The following is a 23,639-nucleotide window of genomic DNA, read 5'->3' as shown; positions in this document are numbered from 1 at the left end:
GAAAAATTAAAAAAAATTAAAACAGGATTAATTTTTACTAATTTTTACTCTTTTTGAAAATGTATTTATTTATTTAAACTTCATGTACAGAAAATAAATAAGTACATTGGCGGGTTTATTGCTAAAAAACAATATCTTCCAACCAACCAAAATTAATCGTGTAGAAAAGACTCCTGTATAATTTACTAACAATTTTTCTCTATTGTTTCGGTATTCATTTTGTGGTAAGACATGATAAATACTTGTTTTTTTACCACTTGAGTATATTTTATTATTACAACTTGTTTTGGAAGCTACACTACCATCTTCATGTTTATATAAAGATGGAAGCATGGCTTCCAAAACTAGTCGTTATAATAAAATTAACTGAAGTGGTAAAAAACAAGTGATTTTCTTTTACAATTTTTCCTATGTTTCACATGTCAATATATGGTATGTGCCCATAATTATTTATACTAAAAATGACTTAGACTCCTTTTTTAGAATGAGCATAATTTATTCTGTTTTTTTAAAACAGTCTAAGTCATATGAAAAAGAAAAAATATTTTTTCCTTACAAGTTCCATGCAAAATTTATATGTCAAAATAAACTGTAAACCTAGTAGACTACAAAGGTTTTGAAACCCTATATTGTTCAATGTAAAAATATTTTTAAAACATTGAAACGCAAGCCTTTAAATATCTCAAAACGAAGAAAACATGACTTACGGCACATTCATAATTATGGGCACATAAAACAATAATAATGAAATTGAAAGCTGTCCCACCGCATTCCCAGATCTGATACAGAAGCATCTAGGCTTCCTGACAGACCTGCTCTTGCAAAGCATTTTTTTTATAACATATTTTAAAAAAATATTTTGTAAAAACCCACCAAGTCACCTTGTGTCTTGTCGTAGAAGTTGATTCATTGATTTTAACCATTTTAACCTAATAATAAACACACAAAAAGAGAGAAAAATTAAGAATATTTAAATTTTACAATTTTCATAAAATTAACTCTTGATCATTTACTCATTCCTTTATTTGCCTTTGTTCTATATTTTATTTTGACCTCTAACATCCATCGACAGCAAATTAAAAATGTTCGTAACGATATATTGCAGTGTTTGACTCCCATATTTACTGTTTATTCTTGGGACTATCAAACCTTCGTTGTGTGTAAATCGTGGATCATGGTTGTGTACTAAAAGATTTCGATATCTAGTTTGTTGTTCGACGATGATACTCATCTACAATATTTCAAGTACCGGCAGTAATTTTAAATGTTTATATATCAATATTGGATTGTTCCTTTGATTATATATATGACTGGGTAAAAAAAATATATAATGGATCATTGCGGATTTTGAACCATGTTTTAATTTGTTTTAATCTAAGTTGTGAAATTTATTGAAAATGTGAAACAACATTAAATAATAATGAAATTAGTACGTCTTACATACTTCGCGGTAAGACTTTGCAAAATTTATTGAAAATGTGAAACAACATAAAATAATAATTAAATAAGTACATCTTGCATACATCGAGGTAAGTACACAGACTTTGCGAAATTTATTGAAAATGTGAAACAACATTAAATAATAATGAAATTTGTACATCTTACATACTTCGAGGTAAGACTTTGCGAAATTTATTGAAAATGTGAAACAACGTTAAATAATAATGAAAAAAGTTTGTCTTGCATCCTTCGAGGTAAGACTTTGCGAAATTTATTCAAAATGTGAAACAACGTTAAGTAATAATGAAATAAGTACGTCTTGCATACTTCGAGGTAAGTACTCAGACTTTGCGAAATTTATTGAAAATGTGAAACAACATTAAATAATAATGAAATTAGTACGTCTTACATACTTCGAGGTAAGACTTTTCGAAATTTATTGAAAATGTGAAACAACGTTAAATAATAATGAAAAAACTACGTCTTGCATATTCGAGGTAAGACTTTGTGAAATTTATTGAAAATGTGAAACAACGTTAAATAATAATGAAAAAAGTACGTCTTGCATACTTTTTATTCAAAATGTGAAACAACGTTAAATAATAATGAAATAAGTACGTCTTGCAAACTTCGAGGTAAGTACGCAGACTTTGCGAAATGTATTGAAAATGTGAAACAACATAGAACAATAATGAAATAAGTACGTCTTGCATACTTCGAGGTAAGTACTGAGACTTGAGTACCCTAGTCTCTCCCCGCTCGTCCGCCCAGCGTCCGCGTCGCGCCGCCCGGCCCATTCGCGTCCAGGCATCCGCTCGTGATGGGTGTGCTCGGGCCCGCGGCGTACAGCGACGCACAGCCAGACAGAGCCTTCGCGCGCGCCGCGAGCGCACTGCTCAGTGCGGGCGACCGACTCGGGAATACCACACTCTCCGCGCCGGACCTGTTGCGCGAGGGGGAGCAGCAGGCGAGGGTTTTGGACCTAGACGACAACGGTGAGAGAATTCATTTATTTGTTTAATTAATCTAAATTTTACACAGTAAATACCAGAATATATAAAAAATTTCAAATGCAAAAATACCTATTAATAGTATTCATCTAATACTAGTAGTATTAATCTAATACTAGTATTAAAATAAACATTAGTAAATGTAGAATTCAATCCAATAAAAACCGTGTTTTATTTTGGATATATTACCTAACAATTCGATATGGAATTCTACCAACTGTCTGCAGTTACAATAAATGCAAAAATACCTCAAAATGTTGCATGTATGCATCGAATGCAAGAATTACGATTTTTACCTAGTGAAATCTAAATTAAAAATCTAAGAATATTACGCAGAAATGGCGTGATCAATTAATGAAACTATATTATTTATTTATTCAATTTAAGTTTAACTTAGCAAATACCATTATTTCTGAATAGATTCTACTATAATGTTAATTAATGAAAGTATATTATTTGTATTTTTTTATTATTTTTTCAATCATTAGTTTTGGATTTAGATGACAACGGTAAGAAAATTAACTTTTTTTTTTAATTAATCTTAATTTCACTTGGTTTCACCACCATTTCTTAAAACTAAAATGTTGCAAAATGCATTGAAATAATACGTGACGCAATAAATTGAAATAAATAGTGGTATATTTACCTAGTGTTTTATAAATTAAAAATGTTTTGAATATCATCAACAACTGACTGCCGATTAAATTTAATGGAATCATTTTTATTTTATTTATTTACATCAATTTTATTTTGACTCAGTTAATATTGTTATTTCTTAAAATTAGAATATTGCAAAATGTATCGAAATATGTGTCACAAGAAAAGGAGTTATTTACCTAGTGAAACCTGAATTTAAAATGTTTAAATATAACAAAAAAAATACACTCTTTCGTTAAATGAAAATTTTGCAAAATGCATTGAAATACTTGTCACAATAGATTTTAAGAAATAAAGATATTTGTGTGGTGAAGCCTCAATTAAAAATATTGAATTTTAAAAAAAAATATATTGCCGAATCAATAAATGAAACGGTTTTGTTATATTTTATAGCATTTTTCAAAGTTTTTTATTCAAAATCTTTAGTTTATTCTTTCAATCATTAGCTTTCGACTTATCGACAACGGTGAACCGATTTATTTATTTTTTTAATTAATATATATTTCATGCGGTAAATATCACTGTTTTTTTTTAATTAAAAGGTTGCAGAATGCATCTAAACACGTGTCACAATAAATTTCATACGTAAATTTAATTTGAGAATATACAAATTCAAAACACAAATCAGGTACAGATTTATTTATACCCATGTTGTGTTTTTTTTATACCAATTTTTTTATTATTTCTAAAAATGATTTTTTTGTGTAATAACTAATGCATTAAGGTTATTAAAATAATGCATTAAGGTTATTAAAATAATGTATATAGGAAATACAAATTATGTAAACAAGATGAACTACGTGAATCTTTTCTGGTGTCAGATTATAACGACAATAAAATATTGCAACAATTATAATGTTTTGGTCGTTGCTATTTTGTTAGGGCAGTCAATTAAAAACATTTTTTTATTATATGTCATTAACTCACGTTCTAACTTGTTTTCCAAATATTATTATTTACGTCTAATCGTACATATGTTGAATTGGCCAACATATTTTTCTCGTAGTAACTCTCTTGTCCTACAATCACTCCAAACAACTAGTTAATGTTTTTTTTAAGTAAATACGAATGTTAAGATTACCACCACTATTTGAACAACATAAGTTTTTAAACTTTATTTTCATAGTTGATTGTAGTTACCGGAAAGCTTACTTTCTTTTAATTTTAGAAGATCGTAATTTTATGTCAATAATCTCCCATTTCTTCAGATAACCTTTGTATATTGGCGTTTTGTAATTCATTCAGTAATTATTCAGCATGCACAACTTCGAGTCTGACTAATAAACAAAAATTATGATGGAGAAAAAAAAAACAATAAAAACAATGAATATTTCTTAGTAATATTTCTGAGTAAAAAAAATTCTTGCATTAAAATTAGATAATAACAAAAACTACTCAAGTTCTGTTTTTTTTGTGATCGATTTTATGAGCTTAAGAGTTAGGGATTGGTTCCACCTCTCTAGCAAAGCTTGAATCTTATTTTCAAACCCAAGTTCTTCAACCCTAGAATACTAAACAATCGTAAAAATTACGACGGCAAAATGAAAATTTCTGAATAAAACCATGTTCGCGTCGTTCCCTCGCCCCCTGCTTTACAGTGTCCTCCTAATGTACCATATTTTTTTTTCATTATAATGTGATCCTTTGAACCCAAAAATGTGACTATGACTTCTGAATAATAAAAGTTTTTGACTATCGTATTAATTCACGTTTTATTTGTCATATTTTTTTACGAATGTTGAGTAACAACGTCACCCGTAGGATAGTTTAGTAATATAGAGTTAAGCTAACAAAAAACATTTATTTATTGTCATTTTTTTAAAAGACATATTACATACATAAGTCATGTACATAATTTTCCCGATGAGTGATTTTCATTTCTCGTTTTGGGATATGGGATAACAAGACTGCACAAACTATTACAGGGCAAAATATAAAATATAAAACATTAAATACGTACAGTAAAAAGGCATGTTTAAAGGAAACAAATAAGAAAATAAAATTAATCACTAACACAAATATCTTTCCACAAAAATATCCCTAACACAAATAATATTAAAGTGTTTTTTCAGTTTATTCTTTTTGGATCCCTGACTGGGTTCTATTTTATATACCGTAGTCATACAGGAGAAAGTGACCAAGTGCATTTTTTACAAAACCTGATAATTGACTATTTGGTATCTTGCTAGCTTAATATTGCCCTGAATAAATTCCAAAGGATTTTAAACTTGGAATTATAATATATTGACTTTTTAAAAATGACTAGCTACATTGAATTTATTATCTTGCCAAGCAAATGTGACTTAAATGGCCCTCCTGAACATTTTACGTTTTGTTACTTGGTCCCTTTCTCCTGTACGACGACAATATGTCAGGTACCTGGTTAATTTGATTACAGGCATATATTGTAAGGACCTTACTCTAACGCTATTTGTATTTATCGACACCACATGTATTTTTTAATGTCCTCGTATATTAAAATAATGAATTTCTCTCGGTTTGTATTCATCAACAACAAAAAACGAAAAGTATTTTTTCATACGCATTTTATGGTATTTCAATCCAATAAAAAAATATTAAAAGAGGATCAGAATTGAAAATTCTCTTTGCCCTATCCGCCTGCAACTTTAAGCGCCGGAAAGGGATGCATCCAGGTGCACGAATCCACCCCCTTCGCCTGCAAGCTGCGCCCCCGCCAGCAGGCTGTGGGTAGTCCAACCCTGACCAGAGTCCTGGGTCAATGTCGGCCGATCGATACCACACGGCACCGCCGAGTGGCAAGGTTACGATCCATTCAGATACACCAGCGTGCAACATGTTTTGTGAGGATAACAATTTGTAGGGGGATGCAACTTTTTACACCCGTGTGCATTTCTGATTTGTGGGCAACAGTGATGAAAAGTCTTCACGTTACTAACTAACTAACCACGCACGCCGTTAAATTGCGCTTATACACACACACATGTGTGTGTGTATATATATATATATATATATATATATATATATATATATATATATATACATATATATATATATATATATATATATATATATATATATATATATATATATATATATATATATATATATATATATATATATATATATATATATATATATATATGTGTATATTTATTTATATTTTTATATATATATATATATATATATATATATATATATATATATATATATATATATATATATATATATATATATATATATTCAGTGCATTGAAGAATATTACCTCTAAAGTCTTAGGCGATTAATTAACGCTATTTCAATATTACATGTGCATCAGATAAATGCGTATAATAGTTGCAAATCCAGCTTTACCTGCAAATTCAGCTTAAGTCAGCTTGAGACCGTAATGTTTCAAGTCATTTCTCAATAATTGCATTTATGTACAACCTGTTAGAGTCCATAGAATATGAAGTGCAAGCTACCTGTGAAGTGGTGGTAATCCATAGTAATAACTCGTAGGTTGAATATACGAACCAAACGTAATTATTATTTACTTATCCTTTTTTGCCGTCGCCGTCGAGTGTAAAATTAAAAAGGAAATTTCTTGAATGTTTTTCGCAGATACTTTGTGGCACACTTTATCAATTTTATAAATAAAATCAAAAATTTTTTTAACCACTTTTTCTTGGTACACTTTTTCCAACCGGTTTAGAATTAGTAAAATTAAATAAATTATTAAATGTTTTAGAATAAGTATATAAACCCCGATGATGACAATGTTCTTGTCAAAACCGGTTGGAAAAAGTGAACCAATAAAAAATGGGTAAAACAGAGTTGTTTTATTTTTTAAAGTTCGAAAAGGAAATGTTTTGTAAAGTGGTTTAATAATTCAAATATAAAAATTAAATACAAATTTCAAATTGAAGTAGTGCCACTTTTTTCAGTTTATTAGTATAAACACGACTAGTTTCAAGAACTACAGGTGTTCTCATAATATGTTTTTTCATTTTTAATGTATCTCATAGACAAAACGTGAAAAAAGGTCAGCTTTTTTAATTAGTAAAATGAAAAATATTCAACCTTCAAATATAATGACAGAAGAGCATAATTTAAATACTTAAAAATATTTTTTAAATAAAATTGAAGAATAATTTCATTTCAAACATCAAAAATAATTGTATTTATTTCGTTTTTTCAAAATACATAAAACCGGCAAAAAATCCTCATCTTCATTCAACACGACTCCAGTCAACGCATAGCTCCAAAATTTGTTTGGACACGGGAGCCGTGTTTGACGCACAGATCGTTTTAATAAGCATATATCAGTTTAAAAGGAGCGTCTGAAACTGACATCGATAATCCTTTTTAGATTTTCTTTAACAGTTACTTGAAATGGCGTTTCGATTGCATAAGTTCCTTAAACAATGCGATCTCACAAATTCACATATTTAATAAAATAATCACGTTAATTTTTACTTTCTTCGTTTTCATCTACTTTTCTTTCTTCAAATAAATTACAATATTTTCAAAATTAATTACGACTAAATATGGTGATTGAAATACAGGAAGACAATACCTTGTAAGGCTTTTTCGTGAAAATATCGTATTTCGATGGACAAACAAATAATTACATCTACTGAAAGAATCCTTGAAATTTCCTTTATTAAAAGGTTTCTGCAGTAACTAGGGCGTGAAAGGGTTCTTCAATTGTTTATTCGATGCCGCATTTTCTCCAATTTAGAAAGGTTGCTTATAAATTAAGGGTGATTTCCTTAAGTTTAATATGTATATATGTAAATATATATATTAATATATATATATATATATATATATATATATATATATATATATATATATATATATATATATATATATATATATATATATATATATATATATATATATATATATATATATATATATATATATATATATATATATATATATATATATATATATATATATATATATATATATATATATATACATATAAAACGTGGTAATATTCTTCTTTGTAATCATAGTGGGTGTAAAAATAAAACAAACAATGCGTTGCGCTTTTTAATTGAAGTAACGACAGTAAAAGTTTATTGTTAATCAATCTTTACAATATTTTTCTATCTATCTGATTCTGACAGTTCAGAATATTTTTCTATGCGATGTCTTTTGTTTATTCAGTGCGATGCATGCGACATCTGGTGGTAGATTTGTACTTTATGTAGGTACTTAATAAAATGTATAGGTAGGTACCTAGGTATTTTATTACATATATATTTATATATATTCACATATACACCTCACCATAGATGACAAAGAATATGGAATTCTGGGTATTTACAAGACTCATCACCCGTCATAGGCTATTTAGATGATTACTTTCAAACTTGCAACATCCACTTTTCTACCAATGATTGACATCTCAGGTATCCCAAGTATTTACGTAGTTATTTTATTAGAATTTCTTTTAATCAGATAGTTTTCTTATTATTTACCATGATTTTACTTAAATTAATATAAATAAATATATACGGGATAAATGCAGGCAGTTTATGCAGCCGATCCACGAGTGAAGTGTCTATTAACCAATTATTCTAGAATGCACAGCGCTTCTTGAAAGACTGATGCCATATTATGTAATGATTTATACAAAAGTCAGAGTTTATACTTTACCCTTTAAGGAAAGAGTAACTAATGTAATTCTTAAAGTAGTGCAGTGATATGTCTAAATTTACAATCAAGTCATAAAGTGATCACTTAAATCAGCCAATGCTTTGTTATAAACACAAAAACTTATATTATTTATTGATTCGGCATTAACTTTGTGGAATGACATGATTATTTTATTAAAATTAAACACTTGAATTATCCACTTTATCGAGTTTTATTTTTATTTACGACTAGTTTCGAAAACTACAATTGTTTTCATCTTCTGGTACAAAATAAAACTAAAAAATTTTTAGTTTTAATTTGTACCAGAAGATGAAAACAACTGTCGTTTTCCAAACTAGTCGTAAATAAAAATAAAACTCGATAAAGTGGATTATTCAAGTGTTTAATTTTAATAAAACAAAAACTAATCAATATGTGTGAACATTTGATTTTTTCTTTTACTTTGTACCTTTTTTAAAACTACTGCGTTTTATCAAAAATAACTTTATAAGAAATTGAATTTAAAAATAAACAGTTTTTTAATCAGTTACCGATCAAATCCAATTCATACTACAGGGGAGAGAAGTTTATAAGTATCTCAAATGAGGAGAAAGATCAACCATTTCTTAACTCTTCGTTTTCAACATAAGTTTTGGGGGTTTCTAACAAAATTAAGTAAATATTTGAATTCATGTAATCTACCGTTTTAACTTAAGTTCGTAACTTTCATGATTTCAGATGTTTGTCTTACAATGTTCGTAAAAATATTAACCAGTACCAAATAATCTAAATATCAGCTAAGAAAACTTAAAAGCAATTCTTCAAATACTTAGTGGATACATTTATTTTGCATCTTACATATAGCATAAAATTAAGACTTAAATCACTAATCATCAAAAAAATCAATTCAATCTTCATTTGACTCAAAGGCAAATAGACATCTAATATTTGAATTTGTAACTATTAGACTGAGCAAAGCATTGTTGTGGCTCAATTTGGTTAAATAGAATAGAATGAAAAGATCAAGCTCACATTTCGAAAATGTTTAATATTAAAATCGTTACGGTTATACAATATTTTAGTTTAGAAGGACGCTGTCTGCTATATTTAATATTGCGTGTGTTGCCGATTCAACGGAAAGCACTGCCATTTTGGTCTAAAATTGTATTTTTTCAATACTTGTTCACTTGTCAGAAGTAAAAATTAAACGAAAAATTTCAAAGCTATTGGTGAAATTTTTATTTATATTAATTATATTAGGCAAACGAATATTTACACATTTTGAATGTGTCCAAATACTTGTTCATAAATCTGGGTTTTCTCCACTTACATCCAAATAAAAGAGTCTCTGCTAAATAATAGCTTTCCCAATCCAACCGTAGCTTCAGTAAACTCACATGTACAGTGTCATGAGATTAAAGGTATATGTAGGAGTTCCAAAAATTGAGTAGTGTGGTCGTCAATCATGGATAGTTAAGTAAATGTTGTACAAGTGTGAAGTGGTCACTACACAGACTAATATATTCTTTACCTATGTTGAGAAGACAACAAAAAAAATCATTCACACGTTAATATTACATACGTTTCGACGTAATATGATAGATGTATCGTTTTTATTTTAATAAAAATGAGGACTTAGAGAGGGTTGAAAAATAATACTGTTATATGTATGTATTTCAAATTACAGTTTAAATAATGTCGAAAATTTACAGGCAAGTATGACTGTCCACAAAATAATTGCTGTGCGATCCTATGCGATTCTGCTAAGTAGATAAGGGATTTTTCTTTTTTTTTTTCTCTTAACAATATATTATAATTTTACGTACAAAAAAAATAATACAAAAAAAACACAAGGCATGGCCAGTGTGCGGGTATACATTTTATTTTAGGTTACAACAAAGGGCACTGAAAAAAATACAATAGATATTAGAAATATAAATAGATTAAAGTGCTAATATAAACTACAAATACTTGATTTAAATAGAAAACAAAAAACAAAAAGATGCAAATGAAAAAACTTAACAAATAAGCAATAAGTATATGAGTTATAAGATTATGAAAGGTGAATTATTGATATTAATATTTAATGACATTATTGGGTCGACTGAAGCCCCTTAATTTTTATTATTGCTCCAGCATACAGGCATTTGTGGGACAAGACCAGGTTTATATTGAAATGGTACGTGATCAGAAACGCTAAGAACTTCTTATGAGTTCACCTCCGTCCTATCAGTACCACTATCAGCGTATCTAAAACAGTGTGTTTCATAATAGTATTTATCTTTTATAACGTCATCCTTAAATCAGGAATAATAAATACATTGTGTTATATTTACTACTTACCATTTTTTGCACAGTGTAAAATCATGAGGAGGCTGAAAAATCACTTTTATTTTAATTAATGTTTTACTTAGTTAAATAATACTATTTCTTAAAATCTACTGCGACACGTGTTTCGATGCATTCCTCATCATTTTAAATACCGTTTGATGCGGAATGCATCGAAACATGTGTTACAGTAGATTTTAAGAAATAGTGGTATTTACTTAGTAAAACATTAATTCAAAATGGATAGATTTTACCACAAAGTGACTGCCGAATCAATCGATAATCAATTTAAAAAATACTTTTGAATTTATATTTCAACCAAAAATTAATCAATATAAGGTTTAACTTTACATTTAAATTTTTAAAAATTAACACATTTTTATTTCGACACACACTTGTTTGTATTTTCACATATTGAGAAGTTCTCTTGTTTAAAAAACTATAAATTTTAGAACTATGGTAATTATTTTTAATAAAATACTTACGACAGCTCTTAAGTGTACGTAAAAGTTTATCATTTATTATTTAAATCAATTATGATAAATAGCTATTTCGTCTTTTAATTTTAAGACTTTATTTGATCCATTTAAGTCTAGTAAAAACTACCCTTTTGTGCTTTTTGCATGCAACTTTACTCTCTCCTTTAAAAACCTGTTCTTATCTTTTCACCCCTAAATCTCTTCGCTTTCCTGTCTCTCATACTTGTAACATATCAATCCTATGTCATGTTGTCACATTCTAAAGAACGATCACTTTTCTTTTCAGAATCTCTCTCTTCTTCAGTGTCAGTTTTACAGACTTATTTGTACAAAAGCGTATCGCGTAAAACGTTTTAAAGCCTCTAAAAAAGCGTCGGTGTACTTTCCTTTAAAACTGAAATCATTTGTATTTGAAGATTCCAAAGCTGTAATGCTAAAAATCCAATAATCATCGTTTCGTCATATTTACCGTGTAAATTCTGAACACTAACAGAAAAAGATGTCGAACGTCTTGAATGCATATTAGAGCATTTTTAAAATAATTTTCTATTAGTTTACTTAATATTTAGTGTTTTTGAACGAAAGGAAGTTTTTATTAAACTTTTTTTAAAAATTGTCGTTTAATTTTTTTACTACTGGCTAAGCAAATATTATTGCAAAATCATGTTTTATTCATAATATCATTTTATTCACTATTTATTTATTATACACATATTAATAAAATTACAATTATGTCCACACTAAGGTTTTCCGAACCGAAAGCACATTTTCGAAAACAAATCATTATGTTTTATTTATTATTATTTTTAGCAATTATTGTAAAAAAACAGTTATACACATCGCTCACTCCTTTCAAGAACGTCATAAATCAAAAAATTTGATTTCTCAGGAGAACGTTTTTAAAGTTTAAAAATATAATACAATGTGTTAAAAATGAATATCAAGCCACTTTTTAAACTTTTTACTGTGCAACAGATATTTACAGGTAAAACCTGAAGGTTTTTTCTCCCTTTGAAAAATATTTAGAATATATAAAAAAATAACGAAAGAATACATTTTATTCAAAATGCAAAAACAACACTATCTGCCCTGTAACTGGTAAATATTAAGTTAAAAATATGCCGCTTTTGCTGGGATATAGTACATTTTCTCGGCATTCCGAAAGCATGCACAACTGAAAATTGACGATTTTTGATTTATGACGTTCTTGAAAGGAGTGAGCGACATGTTATACACAGTTATATGTTTGAATGTTTTTTTTGGTAATGATTAAGAATATTTTTTTAACAAAATCATATTTTTTTTCAATTGCTCACCTAAATCCTAATGGTTTTTCATAGCTTCAGTAATTATTATTATTATTTTTTTTTATTTATGAAATAATATTATTTATTTATTATTCATCGTACACGTATTTAAAATTTACAAAAATGTGTCCACACTGGGTTTTTACAAAACATTTCACATATCGCTCACTCCTTTCAAGAACGTCATAAATCAAAAATCGTCAATTTTCAGTTGTACATGTTTTCGGAATGCCCAGAAAATGTACTATATCTCGGCAAAAGAGGCATATTTTTAACTTAACATCTATTCGCTACAGGCTAGAAAGTGTTGTTTATGCATTTTGAAGAAAAGGTATTGTTTAATTATTTTTTTTTAATATAATAAATATTTTTCAAATGGAGAAAAAACCTTCAGGTTTTACCTAAAAAGATCTGTTACACAGTAAAAAGTTCAATAAGTGGTTTGATTTTATTTTTGATACATTGTATTATATTTTTAAACTTTAAAAGCACTCTCCTGAAAAATCAAGTTTTTTGATTTATGACGTTCTTGAAAGGAGTGGGCGATATATTCTATTAAATTAAGGTTTTGTTTTGACATTGGTGTAATTCCATTATGTATAATTAGATAACAACTTTATAGTTTTTTTTCACATACACTTTGATATGTCGTAGTCGTACAGGAGAAAGCGACCAACTACCAAAACGTAAAATGTTCAGAAGGGTCATTTAAGTCACTTTTGCTTGGCAAGAAAATAAACATCAATGCAGTTAGTCATTTTCAACAATTAATATACTATACTTCCAAGTTTAAAATCCTTTGAAATTGTTTTCATGGCAATATTAAGCTAGTATAATATCAAATAGTCAATCATCACGTTTTTGCAAAAAATGCACTTGGTCACTTTCTCCTGTATGACTACGACATATAAAAAAAATATATTCGAGTTGTTGTTATTTCATTGTTTATACAATTTATTCTTGTTGTTCAACTTATTAACTAATATTTATTATTTTATAAATCAGTAGAAATTATAACTTTTATTCGCGTTATTCGGTAGTTCAACTGTTGGATATTTTGGACATTCACTATTATTACAGTGGATCTTTGATTTCTTGTTTAAAGGTATAATAAAATCGTAGTTTTATAAAGCTGATTCTAAAAGTCAGATCTTGTTTTACTATCGTGTTCTGATTTATCGTAAACGAAAATTTAAAATCTTAAAAATTTAAAATTTAAAATCAGTTATAGTAAATAAAAACCTATCAGCGGAAGCTAAACTGGCAGTGCACAACGGAGTCCTTTTTCCAACTCTAATGTATGGAAGTGAAACATGGAGTTGGCAAAAGAAGGATGAAAGTAGACTGAATGCAGTCGAAATGCGATCTCTCAGAGGAATGTGCGACAAAACGATGTATGATAGATGTTCGAATAGTGAAATAAGGAAGGAATGCAAAGCTGAGATAAGCATTATCGATAAAATTAAGAAAGGTGTGTTGAGATGGTTTGGACATGTAGAACGAATGAGCGAGGAAAGAACGGTAAAACAAATTTACGAGGCGAATGTAATTTGGAAAAGAAGCAGAGGAAGACCGAGAAAAACATGGCACGATCAGGTATGCCAAATACTTGAAAGTGGTCAGGTTAGGAGTCGTAACAATCGGCGGGTATGTATGAGGAGATGCATGAACGTGGAAGAGGCGAAGAATGTTTGCAAGGACAGAGTGGTGTGGCGTTCTATTCTCTCTGCCTACCCCTACGGGGAAGCGGCGTGATGGTTAGTTAGTTTAAAATTTAAAATATCGCACAGGAAAAGGAATGAATTGTGGAGAACAAATACTGTTTGTTAAAGAATTGAATTTGCGATTTATCTATGAAAATTAAAAAGATTCTAATCAAATTTTTCCTTCTTTTTTTACCGCAGACGGTTCTAATCAAGATTTACAATCTTGTGAAAATTGCAAGGAATGAATGAAGGGCATTATCATTTTTCCAATACGTAAAGGTGCCTTTAGAAAAGAAAGAAATTAAAATATGAGTAAAATGACTTTGAGCTCTCATTTTATTATTTATCTCTTATGGAGAGTAAAATGAATTAAATTTTTCATTTTTCATTTTAATTTAAAGATTAAACATAAAACTTCTATGACAAGATTTTCAGTAACAGATTTTTTTAAACTATCTCATGCTTAGAGTAAAATAAATGTTCAACGACGATATTTTATACTTTTTGAGGCACTGTACATCTTTTTAAATATTTCACGAAATGAACCATTGCTTATTCATAATTTAATTTTTTATTTATATTTTTATGCTGAAGACATTCATTTTCGACTCCACAGTATAGTAGTTAGTGCTTTGTCTACCTAATTTTCTGTCATATATATTTTTTAAACTACTATTTCATGATTTTCAGCACCCAATTTTTATCTCAATTGACATCTTCACAAAGATGAAGAAAAATATGGAAGTCTAGTTATTTGCAGGCCTTACAACCTGCCACAGGCTGGTCAAAGTGATCACTTTATACACGTGTAAATTTCAGTATTCTATTCACGACTGGCAATCTCAAATTACTAGGTTGACTTCTTCATTCACATGTGAGATCTAAGTACTATATACTCGTCAGCCCGTAAATGCCCAGACTTCCATATTCTTCTTCATCTTTCATGAGATGTCAAAAAATAATATTAAAATAACTCCTGTTATTGGAGATAATCCAGATTTTGTGAACAAGTATTTGGACACACTCAAAATGTTGTAACTGTCGTTTTTCATAATGATAATTTCAGAAGTGCTCATATAGCAAGGCAGAAAGGAAATGATGTTTCCATTTCAGTTCTTTCATGAAATCCTGCCTGAAAATCTGGCCGTCGAGAGAGGGTGACTTGCTTTCATGAACACGTAATGAATTTTCTGTTTGACAATCAACTCCGGGCGTTATTTAAATGCAGAAACATGGAGCTAGTAATGGTTTCAGAATCGAACTGACAGCCTTACTTCCGGTGTGCTGTCGACAGACGGTAGAGGCTGACACGTAGCGTTTGATTTCAGAATAAAGAAAAATATGACGGACATAAAAGGTGTTCAACGTAGTGAAATATTTTTAAAGATATTTATTGCAACATTTATTTATAATAACCAATACTATTTCTATGAAATTGAATCTAATAAAACTTAGAAACCTAGGTTATCGTAAATTAAGTTTCGTTAAAATTTGTTAATTTTATTTTTTTTTATTTTAATTTAGTTTGTTCAAAAAAAAATGTAAAATGAACTACCTTTCCAAACACTTTATTAGAGAGGTAGAAACGTTATATTTAAAAAAAAAATAATATATACCAACTATTTTATATTATTTAAATATATAGTTTATAAAAAAATACAAATTTCAATAATAAAAAAATAATAATAAAAAAATACGTCATTTGTATTTTCATCGATCAATTTTTTTAAATTATTTTTTTTTAAACCAGCCAAAGTAAGGTCGTAAATCCCGTCAATGACCGAAATTATACATTTATTTTATATTCAACTCAACAACTCTCTCTGTTTAAAAATAAAAACTTAATATTTTTACTTTTACTGAGGGCAAGCATTGCTGACTTTAAATAAAAAAAATAAAACCCTAACTTAATTAAAATTTATCATTTCATTCCGTTAAGTTAATGTTAAATCAATAAATAATTTAAGAAAAGTGTTTTTTCTTTAAAATATTCTCTCCAATATAAATTTAGTATAATTTAGAATATTTATTTATTATCTCACCATTTTCTCTCTATCTTCATTTAATGGAACAATGTCTTTTAATATCAAATTCCTGTTCGCATACTTAATTCACCTTGAAGTGAAATTATAACATTCCAAGAATACCATATATGATCATAGCATACAAGATATTATACAATATTACTTATGATGTATATTTTCATAAGTGCCTTCTGAAAATACGTTTTAATTTAAATAAAGATGGCGTCGTTCAAGAAAAAATAAATTATGACGTATGCTTGTAAAACATGTTAGAAAGATTTATTTAAATTTAATCTTCATACATCTGAGAAAAACGAATGAATATTTTATTATAATATATTATTAGCTTTATTTTCATAAGTCAAATAAAATATTTATCATGTAGAATATAGTCTACTATTTACTGATATTTTTTGACAAGTAGATAGAAATATCGCTCACTCCTTTCAAGAACGTCATTAATCAAAAATTGTCAATTATCAGTTGTGCATGTTTTCGGAATGCCCAGAAAATGTACTATATCCCAGCAAAAGTGGCATATTTTTAACTTAATATTTACCCGCTACAGGGCAGAAAGTGTTGTTTTTGCATTTTAAAGAAAATTTATCGTTTAATTATTTTTTTGAATTTCCTAAATACTTTTAAAATGGAGAAAAAACCTTCTGGTTTTACCTAAAAAGATCTGTTGCACAGTCAAAAGTTCAACAAGTGGCTTGATATATTTTTTTAATACATTGTATTTTATTTTTAAACTTTAAAAACGTTCTCCTGAAGTTTTTTTATTTATGACGTTCTTGAAAGGAGTGAGCGATATATCCTCAACAGAAAGCGCCACGATCACACAGAATTCTTAATATTTGAACTAAGAACTAGCATTTGGAAGGAATCCATATATACAGGTTTCAAAAATTAACGCGATGTGGATATTCAATAATGGGTACAATAGTATACACTTTACACAAACGTGTAAAGTGTATATTGCAAATGTATAAAGTGATCACTTAAGCCAGCCAAGGGCCAGGTCGATGCTTAGATTTCCATCTTCCTTCATTACAAACTATAGATTAAAACAGACATTGTTTAGGGTTAAAATGCAAAACTACACATAAAGTTATACGTAACATTGCAAAACACTGCAATAAAAAAACAGTTTCATAATTTGCAGTGATGTATGAGTATTTATATATACAATAATTACAATATAAAAAACGCATAACTAAATACCTTGTAAAAATTCAAGCGTCCACCTCCGTAGTGTAATGGTCAACACGCTCGGCTACCGTTCTGGAGGTCCCGGGTTCGATTCCCAAGGGGGGTAAAATAAATACAAGTGATTTTTTTCCCTGTAATATTTATTCATTATTACCCTGGACTGGTACCTGAAGCGGAGGGCTGATCACCTTTCCTTCATGTGTAAACGATCAAGATAACACTGCGTTTATATAATGCAGTGCCTTATGCACCATTGGGTGCGGATAAAGGTTTTATTATTATTATTAAAAATTCATGCTTAAAATATGTAACAAAGAAAATCTATCATTTTTGTTACGCATTCAAAAACTTATACAATGGTTTTGTTTCAAAAGCTCGCTTGATAAAATACAATACATGATCCAACAAAATTTGATATTTAAAAATTTGAAGACCCTTTAAAGAATGTTATTAATCCTTGAAACTTTGAACGAATAAAAGAAAACATTTAAAGCGAGGGACTTTCATAATAAAAGTTTAATGAATTATGATTTTCAGGCACGGAAAAGAAAAATAATCGACCGAAAATATTGGATACTTGTAAAAAATGTTTAAAGACAAAAATATTGAGGAATTTTTCAAGAATTTTTACTTCCGTGTTTCGTGAATTTAAAAATGTTCATTTTTTATTTCTCAATATATATTTTTTTTAAATTAAAATATTTTAATGTATGAATATGCTTTTTCTTCTTCGTACCCCTATCCAAACCCATAAATAGGGCCCTGTAGCATTGATGCAGCGATATCTTGATCATGTTACTAAAAGGCTCGTTTAACTACCGTCCTTAAGGTCCCGGTTTCGATTCCTTTAAGGGACAAATTAAAATTAGTGATTTTTCACTGTAATATTTATTTAATATTTCCCTGGTACCCGATTGAAAAATGAAATCCGGGCTTTTGGCGTTTCAAAGATTTTTTTAAGTACACATATATTTAGTTTTCCTACAGAACAAATATTTATATTGTATATCTTATACAACGTAAATATTGAAATAATAAAAACAACTGTTTAATTCTTATCCCTAAGCTTAAAAACGTAGTATAATGAAGAATTTATTTTTGGGTGTACAATACTGTACTGATAAGTAGTTTAATAATGTTCTAACAGGGCGAAACAATTGCCAGAATGAAATTTTATTTTTGCGTTTTTCAAAAATATAAATACAACTTAATAAACCCTAAAAATCAGTGTTACATTTTATTATTTAAAATATATAGAATTTCTTTTCAGGCAAAGATGAAACATATTTTTACCGTTTTTTGTTTTAATCCCTTCTCATATCATCAGAAGAATTTATAAAAACATTATCTTTCTCCTTTGAATAAGAAAATGAAAAAGTAAAGCTTCGTATTACAGATGTTTTTATTTCAACACGTGTTCCAAATGTTTTCCTTAACAATATGTTTTTACACATATACTTCAAAATGCAAACAAATAGTTCTTAAACACCATTACATAGAAAAACTCATATAATTTACTACAACTTCCAAGTTTTCTTGATTTCTCAAAGTAATGAAAAAAGTTCAGTCGCTTTTTTTCAATTTTCACGTAAGCTCGTCTACTCAAATCTTACGCATTTTTTAAAACGAACGAGAAACTTTTGCGTATTTTCATTTATTATCAAACGTTAATTGGTTTTCAGTCCTCTTAGATTTCTCCGAATTAAAATAAAAACTTTTGGTATTGAAAATAAAAATGCATTCTTTTGTAATGTGATTTACATTTGGCTACCATGCTGAAGGTCATGGGTTCGAGGGGTCCATGGGAGATCAAAATAAATGTGTGTTATAACAACACGAAAATATTTAAGAAAATAATAATGTATAAATTTAAAATTTGTGGTTATAGGTTAAAATTTGTTTTTTTATATTTTATATTACTTTTAAGTATTTTTGTAAGTGTATTATTCATTGGATTTTGCATTTATCGTTATCTTATTAAAGACATAAGCTGTTTTGAAATAAAATAAAAATAATAATCATATGATAACATTACCCTGGACTGGTACCTGAAGCGTAGGACTGACCATCTTGTATCATGTAATGAATTGTCAAATTAATTTGCCTTGAAAATAATAATAATAATATTTCAAATAAATTATATCACCCACAAACATATACAATAAATAATATTATTTATTGTATAAAAATTAAATACTTACATATACAACTTTAATGAGTTTTATTTAAAAATTTAAATTGTACTTAATTGTAATTAATTAAAATTGTACCAGAAGATGAAAACATCTGTCGTTTTCGAAACTAGTCGTAAATACAAATAAAACTCATTAAAGTGGTATATTCAAGTGTTTAATTTTAATAAAACAATAAATAAGTCGAAGTGTAAGTCCCTCTCCAAGTACAAGAGCTTAGTCCTTAGATTGTAAAGTGTAAATGACTAGAAAATTAATTGAATTATAAAAAAAACTGTTGTGACTACATATATTAAATAAACAAATAAATAAAATAAAAACCACGTTATTTAAATTTCATAAATTGTTATCTTATATTTTTCTTGATTTTAATATAACTTGATAATAAATGTATCATTAATTTTTTTATTAGAATAACGACTTTTATTTTAACATTCTGGTATTTACCACGAAACAATACAATAAAATATAGATAAATATTACAAGAAAGTGACTACCGAACAAATCGTAGTCGTACAGGAGAAAGTGACCAACTACCAAAACGTAAAATGTTCAGGAGGGCCATTTAAGTCACTTTTGCTTGGCAAGAAAATAAACACCAATGCAGTTAGTCATTTTCAACTAGACAATATATTATACTTCCAAGTTTAAAATCCTTTGGGATTTTTTCAGGGCAATATTAAGCTAGTCAGATATCAAATAGTCAATGATCACGATTTTGTAAAAAATGCACTTGGTCACTTTCTCCTGTATGACTACGAAATAATAAAATCAATCATTTGTTATTGAAGAATGTATGTTTAACTAAATCTAAAAAAGTCAACGGTACGAAAACCCTTAGCGTAATATTACATATATATGCAAAATACAATTTTTTAGTATTGTATATACTTATTACAATACTAAAAAAATGTATTTTGCATATTTTAAGAACGAAGTTTTTAGCTTTAATTTCAAGTAAACTATACTTGCTGACTCTGTTACAGGGCTGTCATAATTGACAGTGATATCCCAAAAGCAGGGTTGCTCCTTACCTTCTATCAAAATTTCTTACAAAAGTCGGTAATAAAGTTTATAATTTTCACTTTTGATTTACGATTTCTTGAATGCTTAACGGCGCTCCGGTTTTACGCTCCTCCTAGCTTTAAGGAACTTTCCAGAATATATATTATAACACTTTGTTTTATAATCTCACCAAACCAATCTGTCGTAAATTTCGATAATAACATTTTAACGATTGCACCCTTCGAAACGTTACAACGATAATAGGGCATTTTCACACTAGCACATTTTAACTTAATTAACCTAAAAAAAAAAAATGTTTTTTTGCTAAAATTATTTGGCATATTTTATAAAATAAAAAAACTCAAACATATTTTACTATTTTTATCTTGGAAAAATTATTCCAACCGGTTTTTACAATCATTTTATTTTATTCAGATGTAGGTACGTACTATCTATCCCTGAAGTAGACAAGGTGCTTATCGAAACCGGTTGCAAAAAGATTGACAAACACTTCTTTTTTTTATTCATTTAATATATTTACATTTTTATTTATCACATAATACATTTGAATCATTTATACAACTGGAGAACTTTTATATTTTGATTCGCTGTGCCTCTCCATAAAAGAGTCTGTGCTCTTGTGCTTGGAAAGGGACTTACTCTCGTGGTTTAATGTTATACAATAAAAGATATAATAGTTTTTTTTTAATATTTTTTAAATTATTTTTACAACCAGTTTTGACGAATACCTTATCTTCTTCGGGGACGGATACGTACTTTCCATCCCTGTAAAAGAGAAAGTGTTTGTCGAAAAGATTCTCAAAAAAAATACCGAAAATAAAAGTGACAGGATTTATTTATTTAATAAAATATATGATCAAAGTATATTGTATGTTTTATTACTTTCACAAATTTTCAATTAATTTTTGGAAAGTCGTTTAAAATATGGATAATTCAAACTACCCACGAATGACTTTTATGTCTGTGACGTAGAAGTAGTTGTGTTTTAATCATAATACTTGATGAAATTCTATATATGTAATTGCACTTTCTTCAATATGGTAAGATGACCTAAACTTACGTATGTTAAGCGTCTTAAAACAGCACAAGGGAACAGAGTGCAGGATACACGGGAGATAAAGGAAATAATTTTGTGATCGTTTTTCAAATTATTTAAATTCAATATTATTTTTTTACATTGTAAATAAAAAAAACTAAATTTTCATAAAACTTTATAAAAGTAACATCATTACAATTGTGAAAATACCCTTTCATATTTAGTACATTTTCAGCTTTATATCCTATTAATGAAAAGACCTTAATTAACTACTAAATTGTATCGCTACATTGCAAAACCAGCCACATTCATAATAAGGTATTTTGTCTTTTACCGCAAAATTTCTTGAAACTGCTGTTAAGGAAATGTATTAAAGTACTTTAGAATTGTTAATTTTTTTGTCTTATATTTAAGCAAACGATGATTGTTTTTTTTGTGCTGAACTCAGGCGTTTCCTAGTATGTAAAATAATTAGGGAAAAATAGTTATCTAAAAAATAACTGATAATGGAGATGAACCCAGAAATTTTACACAAAGATTTGGGCATATTCAAAACATTTTGTTAAAACAAGATGAATGTACGTATTAGACTTGTACATGTGAAACATAGTAAAAATAAAGGGTTAAATTGTGTCGCAGTAATTTGAAAATGAATTTAATAAATAATTACTGTAACATGATATTAAATTTAATACCTGTCATATTTTGATGATTGTTGTACCTACATTTAATAAAAAGGTTTAATCATCCAATTCCATTTAAATCTCTCAGTGTCACGTCAATAACACTCTTCCTGGTAATAATAATGGCCAATTTATATAGCGACGCTTTTGTCAAAAATCTCCTCAAAGGCGATTTACAATTCACAGTAATTTTGATATTAAAAACGACCTGCGTAAATATTTATTTTTCAAATCATTGTGTACATTTATATATTTATATATATATATATATATATATATATATATATATATATATATATATATATATATATATATATATATATATATATATATATATATATATATATATATATATATATATATATATATATATATATATATATATATATATATATATATATATATATATATATATATATATACATATATATATATATATATATATATATATATATATATATATATGTATATATATATTTATATATATATATATATATATATATATATATATATATGTATATGTATATATATATATATTAATATATATATATATATTTATATATATATATATATATATATATATATATATATATATATATATATATATATATATATATATATATATATATATATAATATATAAATACATACATATATTCTTCTTCTACCAGTCCAGTGTGATGTCAAATAAATGTGCGAGTGAAAATCACCCATTTTCATTTTGACTCACCTGAAAATAGAACCTGGGACCTCCAGGAAGGAATTTTGTTGCACTTACTATTTTACTACGGAAGCAGACAAAAAAAATCGTATCTGAAAACGCATACTCCCTTATTTTTTTGTTACTATGATGAATTGTTCAGATACGAAATTTCAACCCTGTACTATGAGTCTAACCCGTGCCGACGATGCCCCAAAAATTATCATGAT

General features: G+C 27.8%; 1 protein-coding gene across 2 annotated transcripts in view; it reads left to right on the top strand.

The window, feature by feature from the left end:
- The first annotated feature begins 2,241 nt into the window (after positions 1–2,241).
- Positions 2,242–23,639, top strand: part of LOC148310924 (synaptotagmin-10-like) — a 150,112-nt gene continuing 128,714 nt past the window's right edge. For both annotated transcript variants that reach the window (XM_088257605.1, XM_088257607.1), the window contains exon 1: positions 2,242–2,435. In XM_088257605.1, the coding sequence (XP_088113731.1) occupies positions 2,261–2,435 (175 nt within the window). In that variant the 5' untranslated portion in view covers positions 2,242–2,260. The remainder of the gene's footprint in view (positions 2,436–23,639) is intronic.

Source organism: Brachycentrus maculatus, unplaced genomic scaffold, assembly GCF_059751285.1.
Source record: "Brachycentrus maculatus isolate JH-2025_06_01 unplaced genomic scaffold, ASM5975128v1 h1tg000085l, whole genome shotgun sequence".
NCBI classification, from domain to species: domain Eukaryota; kingdom Metazoa; phylum Arthropoda; class Insecta; order Trichoptera; family Brachycentridae; genus Brachycentrus; species Brachycentrus maculatus.
Note: the sequence above shows the minus strand (reverse complement) of the source record. Positions and strands in the feature narration are given on the sequence as shown.